This window comes from Rana temporaria, chromosome 5, assembly GCF_905171775.1.
Source record: "Rana temporaria chromosome 5, aRanTem1.1, whole genome shotgun sequence".
NCBI lineage: Eukaryota > Metazoa > Chordata > Amphibia > Anura > Ranidae > Rana > Rana temporaria.
In genome coordinates, this window is record NC_053493.1 from 8,357,968 (window position 1) to 8,378,136 (window position 20,169).

The 20,169-nt window shown below is 44.1% G+C and overlaps 1 protein-coding gene across 2 annotated transcripts in view; it reads left to right on the forward strand.

Moving 5' to 3' along the window:
* Nucleotides 1-20,169, forward strand: part of TOP1MT (DNA topoisomerase I mitochondrial) — a 138,670-nt gene that overhangs the window by 47,415 nt on the left and 71,086 nt on the right. Inside the window, exon 9 of one of the 2 annotated variants that reach the window (XM_040352129.1) lies at nucleotides 11,052-13,039. In XM_040352129.1, coding sequence (XP_040208063.1) covers nucleotides 11,052-13,039 — 1,988 coding nt within the window. Of the gene's footprint in view, nucleotides 1-11,051; nucleotides 13,040-19,702; nucleotides 19,889-20,169 lie in introns of those variants that run through there. The other variant, XM_040352130.1, reaches the window with a different exon arrangement.

Sequence of the window (20,169 nt, forward strand, 5' to 3'; positions counted from 1 at the left end):
ATTCGGCACTGCGTCGCTTTAAAGGACAATTGCGCGGTCTTGCAACGTGGCTCCCAAACAAAATTGACGTCCTTTTTTCCCCACAAATGGAGCTTTCTTTTGGTGGTATTTGATCACCTCTGCGTTTATTTTTTATTTTTTGCGCTATAAACAAAAATAGAGCGACAATTTTGAAAAAAATGCAATACTTTTTGCTATAATAAATATCCCCCAAAAACATATATATAAAAAAAATGTTTCCTCCGTTTAGGCCGATACGTATTCTTCTACCTATTTTTGGTAAAAAAAAATCGCAATAAGCGTTTATCGATTGGTTTGCGCACAATTTATAGCGTTTACAAAATAGGGGATAGTTTTTATTAATTTTTTTTTTTTTTTACTACTAATGGCGGCGATCAGCGATTTTTTTCGTGACTGCGACATTATGGTGGACACTTCGGACAATGTTGACACATTTTTGGGACAATTGTCATTTTCACAGCAAAAAATGCATTTAAATTGCATTGTTTATTGTGAAAATGACAGTTGCAGTTTGGGAGTTAACCACTAGGGGGCGCTGAAGGAGTTCAGCTTCACCTAGTGTGTGTTTACAACTGTAGGGGGGTGTGGCTGTAGGTCTGACGTCATCAATCGAGTCTCCCTATAAAAGGGATGACTCGATCGATGCAGCCGCCACAGTGAAGCACGGGGAAGCCGTGTTTACATACGGCTCTCCCCGTTCTTCAGCTACGGGGAGCGATCGCGAGGGGGCGGCCCTCGTCCCGGATCGCTCCCCGCGGGTTTCCGACCACCGCATTTACCGGGGGGGTCCCGATCAGACCCCCGACCCGCGGAAAGGCGGGGACGTAAATGTACGCCCATATGCCTGTACGTACCATTCTGTGGACGTATATGTACATGCGGCGGGCGTTAACCGGTTAATCAACGGTTTAGCACAGTATAATTTCCACCTGATTGGTGTTTCAGCCCCATCTAATGCCAGTTTCAGGCGTCTCATTCTTCTGACGGCTCCTTGAACCCCAGTTTTTTTTTTTTTTTCTTCTTCTTCTTCGGCCTGTTGGCAATTTTTTTGCCCATCTCTCAGTTGGACTGCTCTTGGACATCCTGAAGATTGTAGACTGTCCCTCAGTAGATGAGAGAAAATATGATTTTTGTATGCAAAGAAAAATGTTCTTGAAATCCACAGTTACACGGGTCCCACTATCCACTGAAGAAGTGACAACACGCGTAGGGCGGAGCCGGGAATCATACTGACAGGAAGCCGAGAGAGGTTACAGAGCAGCTACAAAAAAAGGGAATGTTCCCTCAGGTTTTTTTTTTAGCGACTTAATATAATAATCAATGGAGATAGAGATATAATAAAATTATATTTTATTGTACAATGAATGAAATACTAATTATTGGATTCTTGAAAGTTGGAAACTCTGGTTGCAGACAGTCTAAGAAGTGTACCATCAATACTAAAAAATTATTAACAATGAAGTACATTGAATACAATTATAAAATTGACATCCATGTGAGTACCCAACGCGTTTTGACCAATGCTGTCACGGTCTTCTTCAAGGGGATTTGTACTCTGGTGAGGTATATCGGAAAAATTATTATTCTGACACTCTTAACACAATACTAACATCTATGTACAGTGGGGATCGAAAGTTTGGGCACCCCAGGTAAAAATTTGTATTAATGTGCATAACGAAGCCAAGGAAAGATGGGAAAATCTCCAAAAGGCATCAAATTACAGATTAGACATTCTTATAATATGTCAAAAAAAAGTTAGATTTTATTTCCATCATTTACACTTTCAAAACTACAGAAAACAAAAAAAAAATGGCGTCTGTAAAGGTTTGGGCACCCTTCAGAGTTAATATCTTGTACTGTCCCCTTTGGCAAGTATCACATCTTGTAAACGCTTTTTGTAGCCAGCCAAGAGTCTTTCAATTTTTGTTTGAGGTATCTTTGCCCATTCTTCCTTACAAAAGTCTTCCAGTTCTTTGAGATTTCTGGGCTGTCTGTCACGCACTGCTCTTTTAAGGTCTATCCATAGATTTTCAATTATGTTGAGGTCAGGAGATTGTGAAGGCCATGGCAAAACCTTCAGTTTACGCCTCTTGATGTAATCCCCCGTGGATTTTGAGGTGTGTTTAGGATCATTATCCATTTGTAGAAGCCATCCTCTCTTTAACTTCAGCTTTTTCACAGATGGCATCAAGTTACCATCCAAAATTTGCTGAAATTTTATTGAATCCATTTTTCCTTCTACTCGTAAAATGTTCCCTGTGCCACTGACTGCAATACAACCCCAAAGCATGATTGATCCACCCCCATGCTTCACAGTTGGACAGAGGTTCTTTTCATTAAATTCTGTGCCCTTTCTTCTCCAAACGTACCTTTGCTCATTCCGGCCAAAAAGTTCTATTTTAACCTCATCGGTCCACAGAACTTGTTTCCAAAATGCATCAAGCTTGTCTATATGTTCATTTGCAAAGTTCAAACGCTGATTTTTGTGGTGAGGACGTAGAAGAGGTTTTCTTCCGATGACTCTTCCATGAAGACCATATTTGTACAAGTATCTCTTTATAGTGGAATAGTGTACCACAACTCCAGTGTCTGCCAGATCTTTCTGGAGGGATCGTGCAGTCAAACGTGGGTTTTGAATTGCTTTTCTCACAATCCTGCGAGCTGTTCTGTCTGATATTTTTCTTGGTCTTCCAGATCTTGCTTTAACTTCCACTGTTCCTGATGACTGCCATTTCTTAATTACATTCCGAACAGAGGATATTGACATTTGAAAACGCTTTGCTATCTTCTCATAGCCTTCTCCAGCTTTGTGAGCGACAACTATTTTCACTTTCAGTTTTCTAGACAACTGCTTAGAAGAACCCATGGTGCTGATTGTTGGGGGAGGGTCAGATGAGTCTGGGCATTTAAAACCTTTGAGATTGACATCACCTGGTCTTCCCAGACGATGATTGAGAACAATCCATGACACTGGCAGGTCTCAGCTTTGCAAAGGGGGCGGTGCATGCTAGAAATTCTGCAGGGTGCCCAAACTTTTGCAGACGCCATTTTTTTTTTTGTTTTCTGTAATTTTGAAAGTGTAAATGATGGAAATAAAATCTAACTTTTTTTGACATATAAGAATGTCTAATCTGTAATTTGATGCCTTTTTGGAGATTTTTCCATCTTTCCTTGGCTTCGTTATGCACATTAATACAAATTTTTACCTGGGGTGCCCAAACTTTTGATCCCCACTATATATATATATATATATAATTTTTTTTTTCTGAATGGCAACTTGATCTACAAGCACTAACATTTTCTTTTAATCCCCCCCCCCCCATTCAATGATCTGGCACTGTGTTACTTTAACTGACAATTGCGCAGTCATGCAACCCAAATAAAATTGATGTCATTCTTTTTCCACAAATAGAGCTTTGTTTTGGTGGTGTTTGATCACCTGCGGGTTGTTTTTTTTTTGTTGTTTTTTACGATGTAAACAAAAATAAAATACATTTCTCTTTCGTTCATGGATGGACACAGCATCCTTTGACTGTAGGGTTATATCCGCTTCCTTCAGGAAGCGGATATAACCCTACAGTCAAAGGATGCTGTGTCCGTCCATGAACGAAAGAGAAATGGATTTCACGGTGAGTACAAAAATCCTATTTTTAGATTTTTTTTTTTTTTTTTACATACAATACAAAAAGTACTGAAATAGTCCTCCAATGAGGAAACAAGAGTGTGTGTGTGTGTGTATATATATATATATATATAGATAGATAGATAGATAGATAGATAGATAGATAGATAGATAGATAGATAGATAGATAGATAGATAGAGAGAGAAAAAAAAAAACACACACAGTCCCTGCCCTATACAGTTTGCAAGTAGAGGAGAGACAATCACCGACTCTCCTGAGGGGGGTCTGCGCTGATAATCAGCGCATTGATAATCAGCGCAGCACCCATCACACGTGCCCGTCGGTGCAGGAGAAAACGTGCTTAATGCAGAGGTGCCGCTTAAAATATATATATAATTAAAAGCCAGCTACAAATACTGCAACTGCTGACTTTTAATCTATGGACACTTACCTGTCCAGTGCCCGCGATGTCGGCAGCCGAGGCCTAGCAATCGCTCGGCTGCCCCCCGCCACCATCCTCGGTGAGGGAATCAGGAAATGAAGCGTTGCGGTTTCACTTCCCGGTTTTCTACTGTGCATGCGCGAGTAGCGTTGCACGTCTTCACTGGTCCCCGCTGTGTTCTGGGAGCTGTGTGTCTCCCAGAAGCCAGCGGGGGGGCACAGAGTAGGCACCGGAAGTGGCGTAGATCATTAAGGTAATCTATGCCAGGAAGTGGAAGCAAATACCTGCATTACACAGGTATCTGCTCCCCCTCCCTCCCTGAAAGGTGCCAAATGTGACACCGGAGGGGGGGGGGGGGGGTTCCAAAAAGTGGAATTTCCATTTTTGGGTGGAACTCCGCTTTAAGAATTTACAAAATTTTATACCAAACGTAGAAAAAAAATTTTAATGGTCTTTTTTTTAATTAAATGTAAGCAAAGTGTAGCATGACCGCGCAATTGTCATTCAAAATGTAACGGCGCTGAAAATTGTTCTGGGCAGGAAGGGGATGAAAGTGCCCAGTATTAAAGTGGTTTTTGCAACTCTTGCTAAAAAGCCATTAACCACTTGCCGACCTCCTCATGTAAATATACGTCAGCAGAATGGCACGGACAGGCACATGTACGTACCTGTACGTCCTCTGCTTGACGTGGGTCGGGGGTCCGATCGAGTCCCCCCCCGCTACATGCGGCGGTCGGGGAGCGATCCGGGACGACGGCACGGCTATTCGTTTATAGCCGCCCCGGAGCTGAAGAACGGGGAGAGCCGTATGTAAACACGGCTTCCCCGTGCTTCACTGTGGCGGCGCATCGATCGAGTGATCCCTTTTATAGGGAGACTCGATCGATGATGTCAGTCCTACAGCCACACCCCCCTACAGTTGTAAACGCACACTAGGTGATCCCTAAATGTTACAGCGCCCCCTGTGGTTAACTCCCAAACTGCAACTGTCATTTTCACAATAAACAATGCAATTTAAATGCATTTTTTGCTGTGAAAATGACAATGGTCCCAAAAATTGTCCGAAGTGTCCGCCATAATGTCGCAGTCACAGAAAAAATCACTGATCGCCGCCATTAGTAGTAAAAAAAATAAAAATGCAATAAAACTATCCCCTATTTTGTAAACGCTATAAATGTTGCGCAAACCAACCGATAAACGATTATTGCGATTTTTTTTTTTTTTTACCAAAAATAGGTAGAAGAGTACGTATCGGCCTAAACTGAGGGAAAAAAATGATATGTTTTTGGGGGATATTTATTATAGCAAAAAGTAAAAAATATTGTATTTTTTCCAAAATTGTCGCTCTATTTTTGTTTATAGTGCAAAAAATAAAAACCGCAGAGGTGATCAAATACCACCAAAAGAAAGCTCTATTTGTGGGGAAAAAAGGACGCCAGTTTTGTTTGGGAGCCACGTCGCACGACCGCGCAATTGTCTGTTAAAGCGACGCAGTCCCGAACTGTAAAAACCCCTTGGGGCTTAAGTGGTTAAATAATGTGTCCCTGAGACGAAGACCTGGAACACTTGCCTGTCCTTCTGTTTACTGTGTTGATCTCTGCAGTAGTGAAGAACGACCCACCCCCCATTAAAAAGATTCTGCAGAAGTTTATCCTTTGGGAGTGATTTCCTGGATCCACCCTGCGCCCCGTCTTTCCTACCATCACCATCTAAGTCACTTCAGGGACTGGCAGAGCAAGCCACTGAACACAACAAAGGGCCACAAATCCAACACTCACAGACGTATCGGATTCTTTTTTTTACTACTAGATGGGTAGAAGTGGTGACCATTCGATGCCATCCTTGCAGGGGGCACATTATTTCTTGTACATCTAACAATACAGAGGAGTTATTACTGTATTCATGACTATATGGGTTTTGCTGCTACATTCAGGTGAATAGACACTGACGAAAAAAGGCAAATATCCCCGACATAACCTATCCCAGCTCCACTAAGCCTCAGCTTTGTGCAATGTTGGAAGGTGGACAGACGTGCTTCCCTGTATTTCTCAAATGTTTTTTTTTTTCCTTTGCTGGGCTCTGTTCTCTTTACTTCCTGATTGGACAGAGGAGAGCCTTAGCTGAACCGTTGACTACAGCCAAAGAGAACTGCACATGGACCCCATAATCAAGTCCAAGGAGCACCTATAAAGTCTGGCAGTTGGCGCCGGATCCTGCATCCAGCGATTTTAGGCATACCCAGGTGAATTTGCTGGCAGCTTGCTCTACAGGCCCAGGGTAGTGACCCCCCCTCCATGGAGCGGGGGTTGAGTACCTGAGGGCATACCAGCTGTGATCAATGAAGACTTGGCCTGCTGGCCCTGCAGTGATGAGTGCCTCTGTATAGTGAAGCATGTGGCAGTTCCCTCTGACTTTCTGAGTGCATTGGGACTTCTGTACATTTTTTGGGGGTTTGGGGCTGCAGGAGGCCGGTCCAGTGCATCTGCATTGTTTTAGTCGGTCTAAGCCTGAACTTATTCTCTGGGGGGGATCGAAGATCAATACTCGGGAGACAGCCAGATAGTTTTTCCTCCAGCCCAGTATAGCAGCCCTGCCGGTTCTCAAAGATACTGAAAGTACTGGGGCACTTGTCAGGCTTCTAGGGGTGACTGGCAGATAGGTTTTTAGCTTAGGTCTGCAGATGCCCTTTGGGGGGTCACAGGCCTTTTTCAACCTCGGCAAGCCGTAACCTCACGCAGGCACAGAGGTGGTTGGAATGAATGGTGGATGATGGGATAGGCTCCATAATCCCTTTGGTATTCAGGTAGGGTGGATCCCATACAAAGTTATCCTGCAGTGGATTACCAAAGGCTCAGCTTAGTTCTGAATTCCTGTACTTTATCTGGTAATTTCAAGGTTCATTATCTCCTTGGGGGGAATTTTTTGCAGCCATATTTGGGCTGTGTGATCAGATCGCAAGGGTTGTCATTAGTTTGGGGTGCAAACTTCGTCACTCTTCTTCACTTTGTCTCTGTCGTCAGATGGGGCATCGGAGGACATTCCTCAGTATGAGAAAGAAGTGGAAGCTGTTGAGGATCAGGAAACCTCTGTGGGCAAATACTTTCGGGAAGAATCTTCTGGGCTCAGGTTGTCTCGCACACAGAAGACCATGGTGGATTTCAGATTCTGCCGAAATTCACAAGTTTTTTTCCAGTAAAGCCCTTACTTTAAAGTATAGTGAATGGGCTAATCCACAGACGTTGTTCTCACAACTGAAATGTTTTGCTCACCAGTACCTCCATTGAGGAGGAATTTTGCAGTTCTGGCAGTTAACCTAGCTATTTTATACTTAAGACCATGGCAGTCACGATGCATGAGGTCCCGATCTTATAATATTATAATAAGAGGTAGGAAGCTCTCTTTAGGAATACCTCTTTGAAAGGAGCAGCACTGCAACCTACTGTGAGAGATTGCCAAGCTCTTAAAGTCTGGGTGGATCATATGCTTTATTCCAGAGAATGCAACCCAGAAGACCCTGCAATTTGGCAGCTGTTGGAAGACTTTCCTAGAGCCTTGAATCTCTCATTCGATGTTTGGAAGACTCCATAAGGCAGCTTTCATGGGTAGCCACATGAGAAGAATCCTCTGGCTCAAGTGTTGGTTGACAAAACGTCTCTGTAAGAAGCAGAGAAGCTGCCCTTTAAGGGTGAACGTTTGTTTGAACTATCCTTGGATGCCTTCTTTCAGAAGGTGATGTGGGTAAAAGCGCACTCTTACCCCCAAAGAAGGTGGTGAATGGGGCCAAATCAGAAACCAGGGACTCCTTTTGGAACCCAAAAGCAGCTCCTCTCATAAGCAACCAGCCTGGACTCTAAGCAACAGCCCACACCCCATTTCTTTAAGAACTGGATCACTAAATAAACTGGTTTGGCAGGCAAATCTTTACAGCGAAGGAGCACCCCACTCTCTTTTTGTAGCCGCTTAGCCTAGGAAGTCTGGCAGCTGGGTCTGCATCATGGTATCCAGATGCTACTAGATTGATTTTTGCTGCTTTCCCTGCTATCCTTTGTGCTCAAGTGTCTTGAGATCCCACCTGCTACACAGCCATGGAAAGACTTCTGTCCCAAGGGGTCATCGAACCTGTGTTGACAGAAGTCTCGCAATCGGCTCAGAAACTGACATCGAATGTCCAGCAGACGGTGCTTAGAGAAGGACAGTACTGAACCTTCAGAAGTAGGCCTTGGTTCTGACATGGCTGGAGTACTTGGTCACTGTACAGGTGAAAGTGCTGCTTCTGCAGCAGAAATAACTGTTTCTTCGAGCCCAGGTAATGTCCATAGGGACGTTAGAAAGTCGCTTGTTTCAAACCTACATTCAGGTGCTGGGGAAAAATGGTAGCTGCCTTTTGATGGGGGTCCCATATGCCCAGTTTCACTTCAAAGCTCTGCAGATCAACATCCTATAGCTATGGGACAAACGTCAGGTGTCTTTGGATCTTCCATTGCATCTCACTCCCAAGTAAAGGTAGACTCTGGAATGGTGATATCCATGCAGCTCCTGAATACCGTAAAATACTTCCTTTCAATGAAGTGGAAGGTCTTGACAGATGCCAGCCTTTGGGTTGTAGAGTTGTTCTGGAGAACCTCTCAGTTCAGGGTACTTGGTTGTCAGAGGAGTAAAAGTTGCCAATCAAAACTACAGGCAATTGGTCTGTCTACTTTTTTTTGGGGGGGCTTCCTGTTGGGGTGCAATCAGAAAATGCCATGGCTGTGGCATACAATAGTCATCATAGAGGGACAAGAAATGGCGTTGCTGAGGAAGCAGCAGACCTTGTCTTAACCAGAACTTCTCATTCCGACCCTCTCCACCGTGCACATTCCTGGCTTGGAAAATTGCTAAGCAATCCGGAGCTAAATCTGGAAAAATGGGCTCTTCCTCCTCAAAGTACCTAATTACCAGTCGGGGACTATTCCACCAGGAGTGCCAGTGCTTCCTGGGCTGTTCAGCATCAAGTTTCCTTTTTTCAAGATTGTAAGGCTGCTTCCCTTTCTTCCCTTCACGTGCTTACTACTTCGCAGACACCAGTATGGGATGAGAAGGCTTGCAGATGGCTTTGTTTGTTGTGTTTTGGGCGTGTGTGGGCCCTGTTGCCGTGTTACCCACCCGCCACGTTCAAAGCTTTTTTTTTTTTTTTTTTTTTTTAGACATCCCAAGTAGTATGGATATGAACTCCTCTGTGTCCTAGGATGTAGAAATAGGATTTTGGTTTGCCTGGGATTCTAAAAAAAAAATAAAAAATCTTGGATTACAGGACACCGAGATCCCTAACCTTTTGTCTGTGTTCCTCATTGCTTGCTACAACACTGAAGCCTCGTACACACGACCGGTTTTCCCGGCAGGAAAACTGCCAGGAGAGCTTTTGGCCGGGAATCCCGGCTGTGTGTATGCTCCCTAGCAGTTTTCCCATCAGGAAAACAGCTGGTGCATTGCCACGAAATGAGATTTGCCATGGAATGAGATGGTCCGCCTCCATCACATCCTATTGGCTCACTCCTGTCACGTGACATATTTAAACGTCAAGTATTGACGCAAACATCAGTCTCAGCTAGGCTATCATAGGGAGAGGATCTCCTCTCCCTGTGATAGCTGAAGCTGCACGGAGCTGGTGCACGGAACTCGCTGTCATGCCTCCCCACAATACTGAACCACCATTACCGTGCACACCTTGAAATCTTCTGTGTAACGTTCATGCACATTTCAATAAATTACTAAATAAATATTTATTAAAAACACACTACATTTTACAAAGTGTCCAGTGCTAAAAAATAAAAAAAATGTCCAAAAGTGGTTAGCATACCTTTTTTTCACTTGTAACTCAGAAAAAACGATGTAATGGGGACTATAAATACCCCATCCAATGGCCAAATATATATGAGGAGTGTTCAATAGACATGTGCAATTTTTTTCTTTTCCCCGTTCCCTGAGCCTTAACGGGGGATGGAGAGTAGAGCTGCAGGCGCGGGGTGTAGTTAGCGCTGGCGGGAGGCACGCTGACAGCGCTATTGGGCATTGGGATCCCGATAGCGCTGTGGATCTATCGCGCTCGCGGGGAGGCATGACAGCGAGCTCCGTGCACCAGCTCCGTGCAGCTTCAGCTATCACAGGGAGAGGAGATCCTCTCCCTATGATAGCCTAGCTGAGACTGATGTTTGCGTCGATACTTGACGTTTAAATATGTCACGTGACAGGAGTGAGCCAATAGGATGTGATGGAGGCGGACCATCTCATTCCATGGCAAATCTCATTTCGTGGCAATGCACCGGGTTTTCCAACGGGAAAATAGGGAACCTGGCTCTCTATTTTCTCATCGGGATTCCCGGCAGAGTGTTTCCTGCAGAGAAAACAGGTAGTCTGTATGCTTACCTGTCCAAAGGTAAACCGTGCTCGATAAGCCTTCGACACATGTGTGGTAGCATACAAGGCATAGTGTAGGGTGTAGCAAGATGGCGGAGACGGTATCGAATGTGACGAGCTCTGGCTCGTCGTAGTCAATGACGTCACCGCGTTCTTGCCATTCAAAAGACTGGCGGTTCTTTTGAATGGCCGTCTGTATACAAGGTTTTGCAAGCCAAGCTTGCCAGGAATCCTGTCAGGGAAAAACGATTGTTTTTGCCCGACGGGATTCCCGGCCGTGTGTACAGGGCCTGAAGCTTGATAGAGCTGGGAGGGATTATGCCTGGGAGGATATTATTGCCTTTTTTCAGTGTCCATTGACCTAAAGATGGCAGCATAAAATGCATAGTCATGAATATTCACTCTTCTGTGTCCTGTGATATACGTCTAAAGTATTTTGCAGGTAAACAATCCTAATTTAAAAAAAATATATATTTTTTTGGCACTAAAATCTTTCCATATACTGACCTTATTTTGCTTTTTTTTAGATCAATTCCAATGTAGCTTTAAATTTCTTATCCTTTTTTTTGCAGTCTGTGCCCCGGATTTCAGAATTCCAGTGTAACCCTTTGCTTTGCATTAATGGTCACCTGTCATCTAAATGCAAACCTGATGCAGGTATTACACCGAAAGATGTTGAATCGAAGGTTAAAACCACTGCTACAGCTGTAAAATGTGAGACAGATGAGCAAGGAGGGAAGAAGGTTAAAAGCCTTGATTTGGAAAAAAAGGGTTCAGAAGCAGATACCCATTCCAAATTACAAGATAAAAAAGGAAAGGAAAAGTCTGGTAAGGAATGTGTCAAAGAGACCAAGAAAGTTTCCACTCACAAAAAGGAGAAAGAGGCAAAAGAAAACACTAAAGACAAAGATCAGCAAAAAATGAAGGACTCCAAAACTGTGAAACACACCAATAAGGACAAAATTAAAGAACCAGAAAAGGAAAAGAGGCACACAGACCGTGAGAAGGAAAAGAGGCAGAGAGACCATGAGAAGGAAAAGGGGCACAAAGACCATGAGAAGGAAAAGAGGCACAAAGACCATCAGAAGGACAAGGGGCACAGAGACCATGAGAAAGAAAAGGGGCACAAAGATCATGAAAAGGATAAGGGACACATTGATCATGAGAAGGATAAGGGGCACGTTGATCATGAGAAGGATAAGGGGCACGTTGATCATGAGAAGGATAAGGGGCACATTGATCATGAGAAGGATAAGGGGCACGTTGATCATGAGAAGGATAAGGGGCACGTTGATCATGAGAAGGATAAGGGGCACGTTGATCATGAGAAGGATAAGGGGCACGTTGATCATGAGAAGGATAAGGGGCACGTTGATCATGAGAAGGATAAGGGGCACGTTGATCATGAGAAGGATAAGGGGCACAAAGACCATGAGAAGGATAAGGGGCACATTGATCATGAGAAGGATAAAGGGCACGTTGATCATGAGAAGGATAAGGGGCACGTTGATCATGAGAAGGATAAGGGGCACGTTGATCATGAGAAGGATAAGGGGCACGTTGATCATGAGAAGGATAAGGGGCACAATGACAATGAGCAGAAGACACAGAGTGACCATGAGCAGGAAAAGGTGCACAGTGACCATGAGCAGGAGAAAACCCAGATCAACCATGAGCAGGAAAAGGTGCACAGCGACCACGTGAAGGAAAAGGCGCACAGCGACCACTTGAGGGAAAAGGCGCACAAGGACCACGTGAAGGAAAAGGCGCACAAGGACCACGTGAAGGAAAAGGCGCACAAGGACCACGTGAAGGAAAAGGCGCACAAGGACCACGTGAAGGAAAAGGCGCACAAGGACCACGTGAAGGAAAAGGCGCACAAGGACCACGTGAAGGAAAAGGCGCACAAGGACCACTCAAGGTCTAAAGAGGGAGAGAGAAATAAAGGTAATGACAAACCAAAGAATCCTTCTAAAAAAGAGAGGGGTGAGTTCCAGATAAAGGAAGAAAGGGCAGACACTGAAATACCAGTTAAAGAACCTGTAAAGGATGTGAAGGGGGTCTTTGGAAAGAGGATGCTGGTTGATCTGGATTTATTTCAAGATGCACTGATGGAAGAGAAGAAACCAAAAAAGGACAGCACTAAAGTTAAGTTTAAAGAAAATCCCAGCAAAGAGGAAAAGAAAGGAGGAAAGAAAGGTGATGACAAAAAGAACCATGGAAAGGTCAAAGAAGAATACAAAAGTGTAAAGAGGGAACGAGAAGATGACGAGAGCATGGAATCTGATGGTGAGCAAAAGAAAAGGAGGCCTAGCCCCGAGAGTGGATACATGTCTATGGAAGTTAAACAGGAGACTGAAGAGGACTTCAAAAAGGACAAAGCGGCTACTGTCAAAAAGAGGAAGATCAAGGAAGAGGAAGAAGAGACCAAGACCAAAAGGAGCAAAACTGAGGAAGGGAAGACTAAAACACAGAACAGCAAAGCGAAAGGAGGAGAGGCAAAGACCAAGAAGAGTAAAGAGGAGAAACAGAAAGAGGAGGATGCATCCAAATGGAAGTGGTAAGTGTATGTCTAGTATCCCAACCTGCGAGTTCTGAGCGCTTTACTTGCCGTGTTCTAGACGTCAATGCGTGCTCTGAGGTGTTATAGCTTTGGAGCCATTGGCTGTCAGTGGCAACTGCTGTCAAGCCCTTATTATTTAGAATTTATATAGCGCCAACAGTTGACCCAGGGCTTTACAACATGAGGGGGAAAGAGGGTACAGTTACAATACAAATCAATACAGGAGGGATCAGAGGGCCCTGCTCATTGGAGCTTACAATCTAGAAGGAAGGGTCAAGTGGAACGAAAGGTGGGGGATGAGCTGATGGAGAAAATGAAAATACAGTTGTTGGGTGTGTGTAGGATGGGCTTCTCAGTATTTTCAGGGACTGTCTAAAAGTTAATAGAGTAGGAGATAATCGGACAGATTGGGGTAAAAGGCGTTCCATAGGATTGGAGAGGCTCTGGAAAGGTCCTGGAGACGAGCAAAGGAGGATTTGACGAGGGAGCTGGAGAGCAGGAGGTCTTATGAGACTTTACTTGGAAGCTAACTCAACTCCTGGGCTACTGCTACAGCCTGCTCCATAAAAGTGCTCAGTAACTAAGCACTGTAAATCCTGTGCTTCTGTTTTTTTTTTTTTTTTTTACAGATAAAAAAATAATTGGGTTTGGCCTATATATTAGTACCTCATCCATAATTAACACTTAACCACTTAAAGCGGTGGTTCCCCCTTAAAAACAACTTTTTTTTTTATTCCACTGGCCCCCCACATTACAATCGAATTAAGGCTCTTATTTTTTTTTTGCTGCTGTACATACCTTGATACAGCATCTTCACCCGTGCATCCGGGTTGCGAGTCCCGCGGGAGTGGGCGTTCCCCACATGTGTTTGATTGACGTTTTTCCCAAAAACGAGCTCTCCCCCCGTCGCGTAAGCCGTGTCACGATTGGCGAAAGGAGCCGAACGGCGATGCGCATGCGCAGTATAGCGCCGACTCGCCGTTCGGCTCCTTTCGCCAACCGTGACGCGGCTTACGCGACAGGGGGGAGCTCGTTTTTGGGAAAAATGTCAATCAAACACATGTGAGGAACGCCCACTCCCGCGGGACTCGCAACCCGGATGCCCGGGTGAAGATGCTGTATCAAGGTATGTACAGCAGCAAAAAAAAAATAAGAGCCTTAATTCGATTGTAATGTGGGGGGGCAGTGGAATAAAAAAAAGTTGTTTTTAAGGGGGAACCACCGCTTTAAGGACAGAAGGTGTTTTTTAGATTCGGCGTTTACAAGACTAAAAGGCGTTTACAAGACTTTTGCTAGAAAATTACTTAAAACCCCCAAAAATTAAATATATATTTTTTTCTAACACCCTAGAGAATAAAATGGCTTTCATTGCAATACTTTTTGTCACACCGTATTTGCGCAGCGGTCTTACAAGCGCACTTTGGAAAAAATTCACTTTTTTTAATTAAAAAATAAGACAACAATAAATTTGGCCCAATTGTTTTATATATTGTGAAAGATAATGTTGCGCCGAGTAAAATGATACCCAACATGTCACGCTTAAAAATTGCGCCCGCTCGTGGCATGGCGTCAAACTTTTACCCATAAAAATCTCGATGGGCGACGTTTAAAAAATTCTATAGGTTGCATTTTTCGAGCTACAGAGTAGGTCTAGGGCTAGAATTATTGCTCTCCCTCTTAACGATCGCGGCGATACCTCACTTGTGTGGTTTAAACACCGTTTTCATATGCGGGCGCTACTCGCGTATGTGTTCGCTTCTGCGCGCGAGCTCGTCGGGACAGGGCGCTTTAAAAAAATTTTTGGGGGTTTTCTTATTTATTATTATTGATTTTATAATTTTTTACACTGAAATAATAAAAAAAAAAATGTATCACTTTTATTCCTATCACAAGGAATGTAAACATCCCTTGTAATAGAAAAAAGCATTGCAGGTCCTCTTAAATATGAGATCTGGGGTCAAAACGACCTCAGATCTCATATTTAGACTTAAATGCAAGAAAAAAAAGGAAAATTTGTCATTTAAAAAAATGACAACAAAAAAATTGTCTCTTTAAGACGCTGGGCGGGACTGACGTTTTGACGTCACTTCCGCCCAGCAATGCTATGCGGACGGGTGAGGGCCATCTTGCCCTCACTCGAGTCCTCACTGAAGAGCCAGCAGCATCCGATCTCCTCCGCCGTTACCGACGGCTCCGGTAAGCGGCGGGAGGGGGGGGGCCTCTCCCGCCACCGATAACGGCGATCTCGCGGCGAATCCGCTGCGGAGACCGCAGTTATCGTTTACATGCCCGCCCACAGAAGAGATGGATACCTCGGTTGTGGCAGCAGCTGCTGCCGTTACCGAGATATCCATCTTTAAAAAGAGGACGTATATATACAGTGGGCGGGCGTTAAGTGGTTAAAGAATACATATAAGAACCTTGGGGACTTTACTTCTACCAGAGAAGGACAGTGACGCACAAATTCACAAAAAAAGATTGTTTATTGCAGAAAGTTGAAAAATGTGTTTGCATTATTTTTTTTATAAATCTTTGTTTTTCCATTTTTTTCCATGCAAAAATATACATTCCACAACTTGAATTTATCTGCCCTCTCCGGGGCTTTAAAGGTGGGAGGTTCACCCAAAAACTAAATTTTTAACATTAGATTGAGGCTCATTTTGTGAAGGGGAATCGGGTGTTTTTTTTATATCGAAGCCGTACTTACCGTTCTAGAGATAGATCTTCTCCGCCGCTTCCGGGTATGGGTCTTCGGGACTGGGCGTTCCTATTTGATTGACAGGCTTCCGACGGTCGCATCCATCGCGTCACGATTTTCCGAAAGTAGCCGAACGTCGGTGCGCAGGCGCCGTATAGCGCCGCACCGACGTTCGGCTTCTTTCGGCTACTCGTGACGCGATTTATGCGTCAAATAGGAACGCCCAGTCCCGAAGACCATACCCGAAAGCGGCGGAGAAGATCTATCTCTAAAACGGTAAGTACTGCTTCGATTTAAAAAAAAACACCCGATTCCCCTTCACAAAATGAGCCTCAATCTAATGTTAAAAATAGTTTTTCGGGTGACTTCCCGCTTTAATAACATTTGTTTCATCTAACACAAATAACATTTATACATTCATTTCTCCCCCTTTATTCTATAGTGTGGTTTATCCTCTCTTCATACCCTATTTATCCTGAAGCCGTTTTAGGATTCTCTATCCAACTTGCCCATACTCTTTCGTATTTCTCCCCATATCCTCTATTGCAATGTGTGTCTCCCTATACAGTGGTAAGTTACTATTTACTAAATTTTTCCAGTGTACCACTGAGGGAGCTTCCTCTTTCTTCCAATTTAACACTATCGTCTTCCTGGCATAACATCATAAAGTCAGCGCTCGTTTATGGATGATGAAGGCCAAATAAACTTCAACAATAGTTACTTTCTAATATTTTAAGGGGTCGATGTGTTACACAAACATTGCTTCTTCAGGACCTCAATATTTTGACAGTAAAGAAAATTGGCATACGCCAATCAGAGCCAGGCAAAAGCCAATGGGTGTGCCGTATGACTTCCTGTCCAAGTCAATTTTCAGCTTACAGCGCTGTCGCATTTTGAATGACAATTGCGCGGTCATGCTACACTGTACCCAAACAAAATTGGCGTCCTTTTTCCCCCACAAATAGAGCTTTCTTTTGGTGGTATTTTAACACACCTGCGATTTGTAATTTTTTTTTTTTTTTTTTTTTTTGCGCAACAACTAAAAAAAGACTTACGTTTTTATTTTTTTCTGTTAATTTTTTTGTAAAAAGTTTTCTCTTTCAATTACGGGCACTGATATGGCGACACTGATAGACACCGATGAGGTAGTACTGATGGGCACTCATGGGCGGCACTGGGCACGCATCGGCGGCACAGATGGGTGGCACTGATGGGTACTTATGGGTGGGCACTGGGCATGGATGGGCACTGATGGACACTGTGGGGTGGCACGGATGGTTCCATGTTGCCAGTCGGTGCCCATTTGTGGGCACTGATTGGCAACTTTTTTTTTTTTATTGCCCCTTATTTTATTTTATTTTGCCCTTCCCTGGTGGTCCAGTGTGGACTTCCCTGGTGGTCCAGTGTGGGCATCCGAGGGGGGGCTGCGCTGATAAACAATCAGCGCGAACCCCCCTGTCAGGAAAGCAGCCGATCAGCTCATCCTGTTTACATCATGATCAGCCGTGATTGGACACGGCTGATCACGTGGTAAAGAGCCTCCGCCGGACACACCGCACCACCGATCGCCGCGCTGCGCGCCCATACGGGCGCGCGCTGGCATGAAATCCTGCAAGACGTCAATAGACGTCCAGTCAGGATTTCAGAACCACTTCCCGGACGTCAATCTGCTATTGACCGGGTGGGAAGTGGTTAAACTGCACATGTGAGGTATCGCCTCAATCATTAGAGCGATAATTCTAGCCCTAGACCTGCTCTGTAACTCAAAAAATGCAACCTATAGAATTTTTTAAACGTCTCCTATGGAGATTTTTAAGGATAAAAGTTTGACGCCATTCTACGACCGGGCGTAATTTTGAAGCGTGACATATCATTTTACTCGGCATAACATTATCTTTCACAATATAAAAAAAAAATAGGGCTAACTTTACTATTGTCTTATATTTTTATTAAAAATAGTGATTTTTTTTCAGAAAAAAAGTGCGCTTGTAAGACCGCTGCGCAAATACGGTGTGACAAAAAATATTGCAATGACCGCCATTTTATTCTCTAGGGTGTTAGAACTCCAAACATTATATATATTTTTTTCTAAGTAATTTTCTAGCAAAAAAAAAAACGTTTAAACTTGTAAACACTGAGTCTGAAAAACAGGTTCGGTCCTTAAGTGGTTAACCACTTCAGCCCCGGACCATTTTGCTGGTCAATGACTGGGCCACTTTTTGCGATCTGACAATTGTGCGACGTGGCGCCCAAACAAAATTGGCGTCTTTTTTTCCCCACAAATAGAGCTTTCTTTTGGTGGTATTTGATCTGCGAGAGCCCGTACAATAACAACGGCTCTCTCTGCGGCCACTAGGGGTGCGTGCGCTCGGCCGGAGGCACGGGTGCCCGGCAGGCGTGTTCGCCGCCAGGCACCCGCGATTGCTCGTTACAGAGCGGGGAGAGGGAGCTGTGTGTGTAAACACACAGCTCCCGGTCCTGTCAGGGGGAGAAATGCTGATCTTCTGTTCATACAATGTATGAACAGCGATCAGTCATTTCCCCATGTGAGGCCACCCCCCCTACACTTAGAACATACTTAACCCCTTCCCCGCCCCCTAGTGTTAACCTTTTCCCTGCCAGTGGCATTTTTATAGTAATCAATGCATTTTTGTAGCACCGATCGCTATAAAAATGCCAATGGTCCCAAAAATGTGTCGGAAGTGTCCGCCATAAGGTCGCAGTACCAAAAAAAAAACGCTGATCGCCGCAATTACTAGTAAAAAAAAGAAATATTAATAAAAATGCCATAAAACTATCCCCTATTTTGTAAACGCTATAACTTTTGTGCAAACCAATCAAACGTTTATTTCGATTTTTTTTTTTTTTTTTTTTTTTTTTTGGAAATTATGTAGAATACGTATCGGCCTAAACTGAGGAAAAAAAAGATTTTTTTTTTTATATACTTTTTGGGGGATATTTATTATAGCAAAAAGTAAAAAATATATTTTTTTTTCAAAATTGTCGCTCTGTTTTTGTTTATGGCGCAAAAACTAAAAACCACAGAGGTGATCAAATACCACCAAAAGAAAGCTCTATTTGTGGGGGGAAAAAGGACGCCAATTTTGTTTGGGAGCCACGTCGCACGACCGCGCAATTGTCTGTTAAAGCGACGCAGTGCCGAATCGCAAAAAGTGCTCTGGTCTTTGACCAGCAATATGGTCCGGGGGCTGAAGTGGTTAATACAGAAGGTTATAAGAGGTTTTTAAATTTCCATTCTTTGCCTTCATAACTGTAAAAATGATTAGCGATAGAAAAAGTGATGCACGCTGATAATTAAAGCGGGGGTTCACCCGTACATGACACTTTTTCCCCTTAGATGGATGCTCATTTTGTCTAGGGGAATCGGCTATTTGTTTTAAAATATGATCCGTACTTACCCGTTTACGAGATGCATCTTCTCCGTCGCTTCCGGGTATGGGCTGCGGGACTGGGCGTTCCTATTTTGATTGACAGTCTTCCGAGAGGCTTCCGACGGTCGCATCCATCGCGTCACGATTTTCCAAAAGAAGCCGAGCGTCGGTGTGCAGTATAGAGCCGCACCGACGTTCGGCTTCTTTCGGAAAATCGTGACGCGATGGATGCGACCGTCGGAAGCCTCTCGGAAGACTGTCAATCAAGAAGGAACGCCCGCTCCCGAAGACCCATACCCGGAAGCGACGGAGAAGATGCATCTCAAACGGGTAAGTACGGCTCATATTTTAAAACAAATAGCCGATTCCCCTAGACAAAACGAGCAGGAAGCTAAGGGGAAAAGAAAAAAAAAACATAATTGGGTGAACTCCCGCTTTAATTCCTCCCACCATATGAACAGCAGTGACCTCAAAATACCCGATCTCACTTTATCTTTAAACTACGCTTCCCAGGATGCCTGTGTGCTGCTGCTGCCAGCTGATTGGTTGAGTTTCAGGAAGTGACCTGGGCTGGAAAGGGTCGCCCACATGGGCTCAGCAGACATGAATGTGTGTCCTCTGTGTGTGTGTCATGTTTAGGAATTGCTGCAGGCTGCTGTGTAAGCTTACTTTATACACAGACTGCTGGCAACGTGGGGGAGTCCTGACGGCGCGAGTGCAGAGAGCAAATTCTAGCAAGCCTTGTATCAGACAGTGGTGAGAAGCTGATCATTATTCTGTGTGTTGTGTGTTGTGTGTGTGTGTTGTGTGTGTTCTCTTGCTTTTCGTAGGATTGTGAGGTTTTGGAAACTAAGTGTTTTTGAAACATCGGGTGTGAACTGAGATCTTTCTACAGCTGGTGTGTTTTGGGCAAAGCTTTATATACCTAGCGTTACACTGTGTATAATTATAAATGGAGATACACACCGTGGGACCGCACTAGTTATTTAGCACAGGCTTTCAGTATCTTTTTACCCCAGATGAACCCTTAACCACTT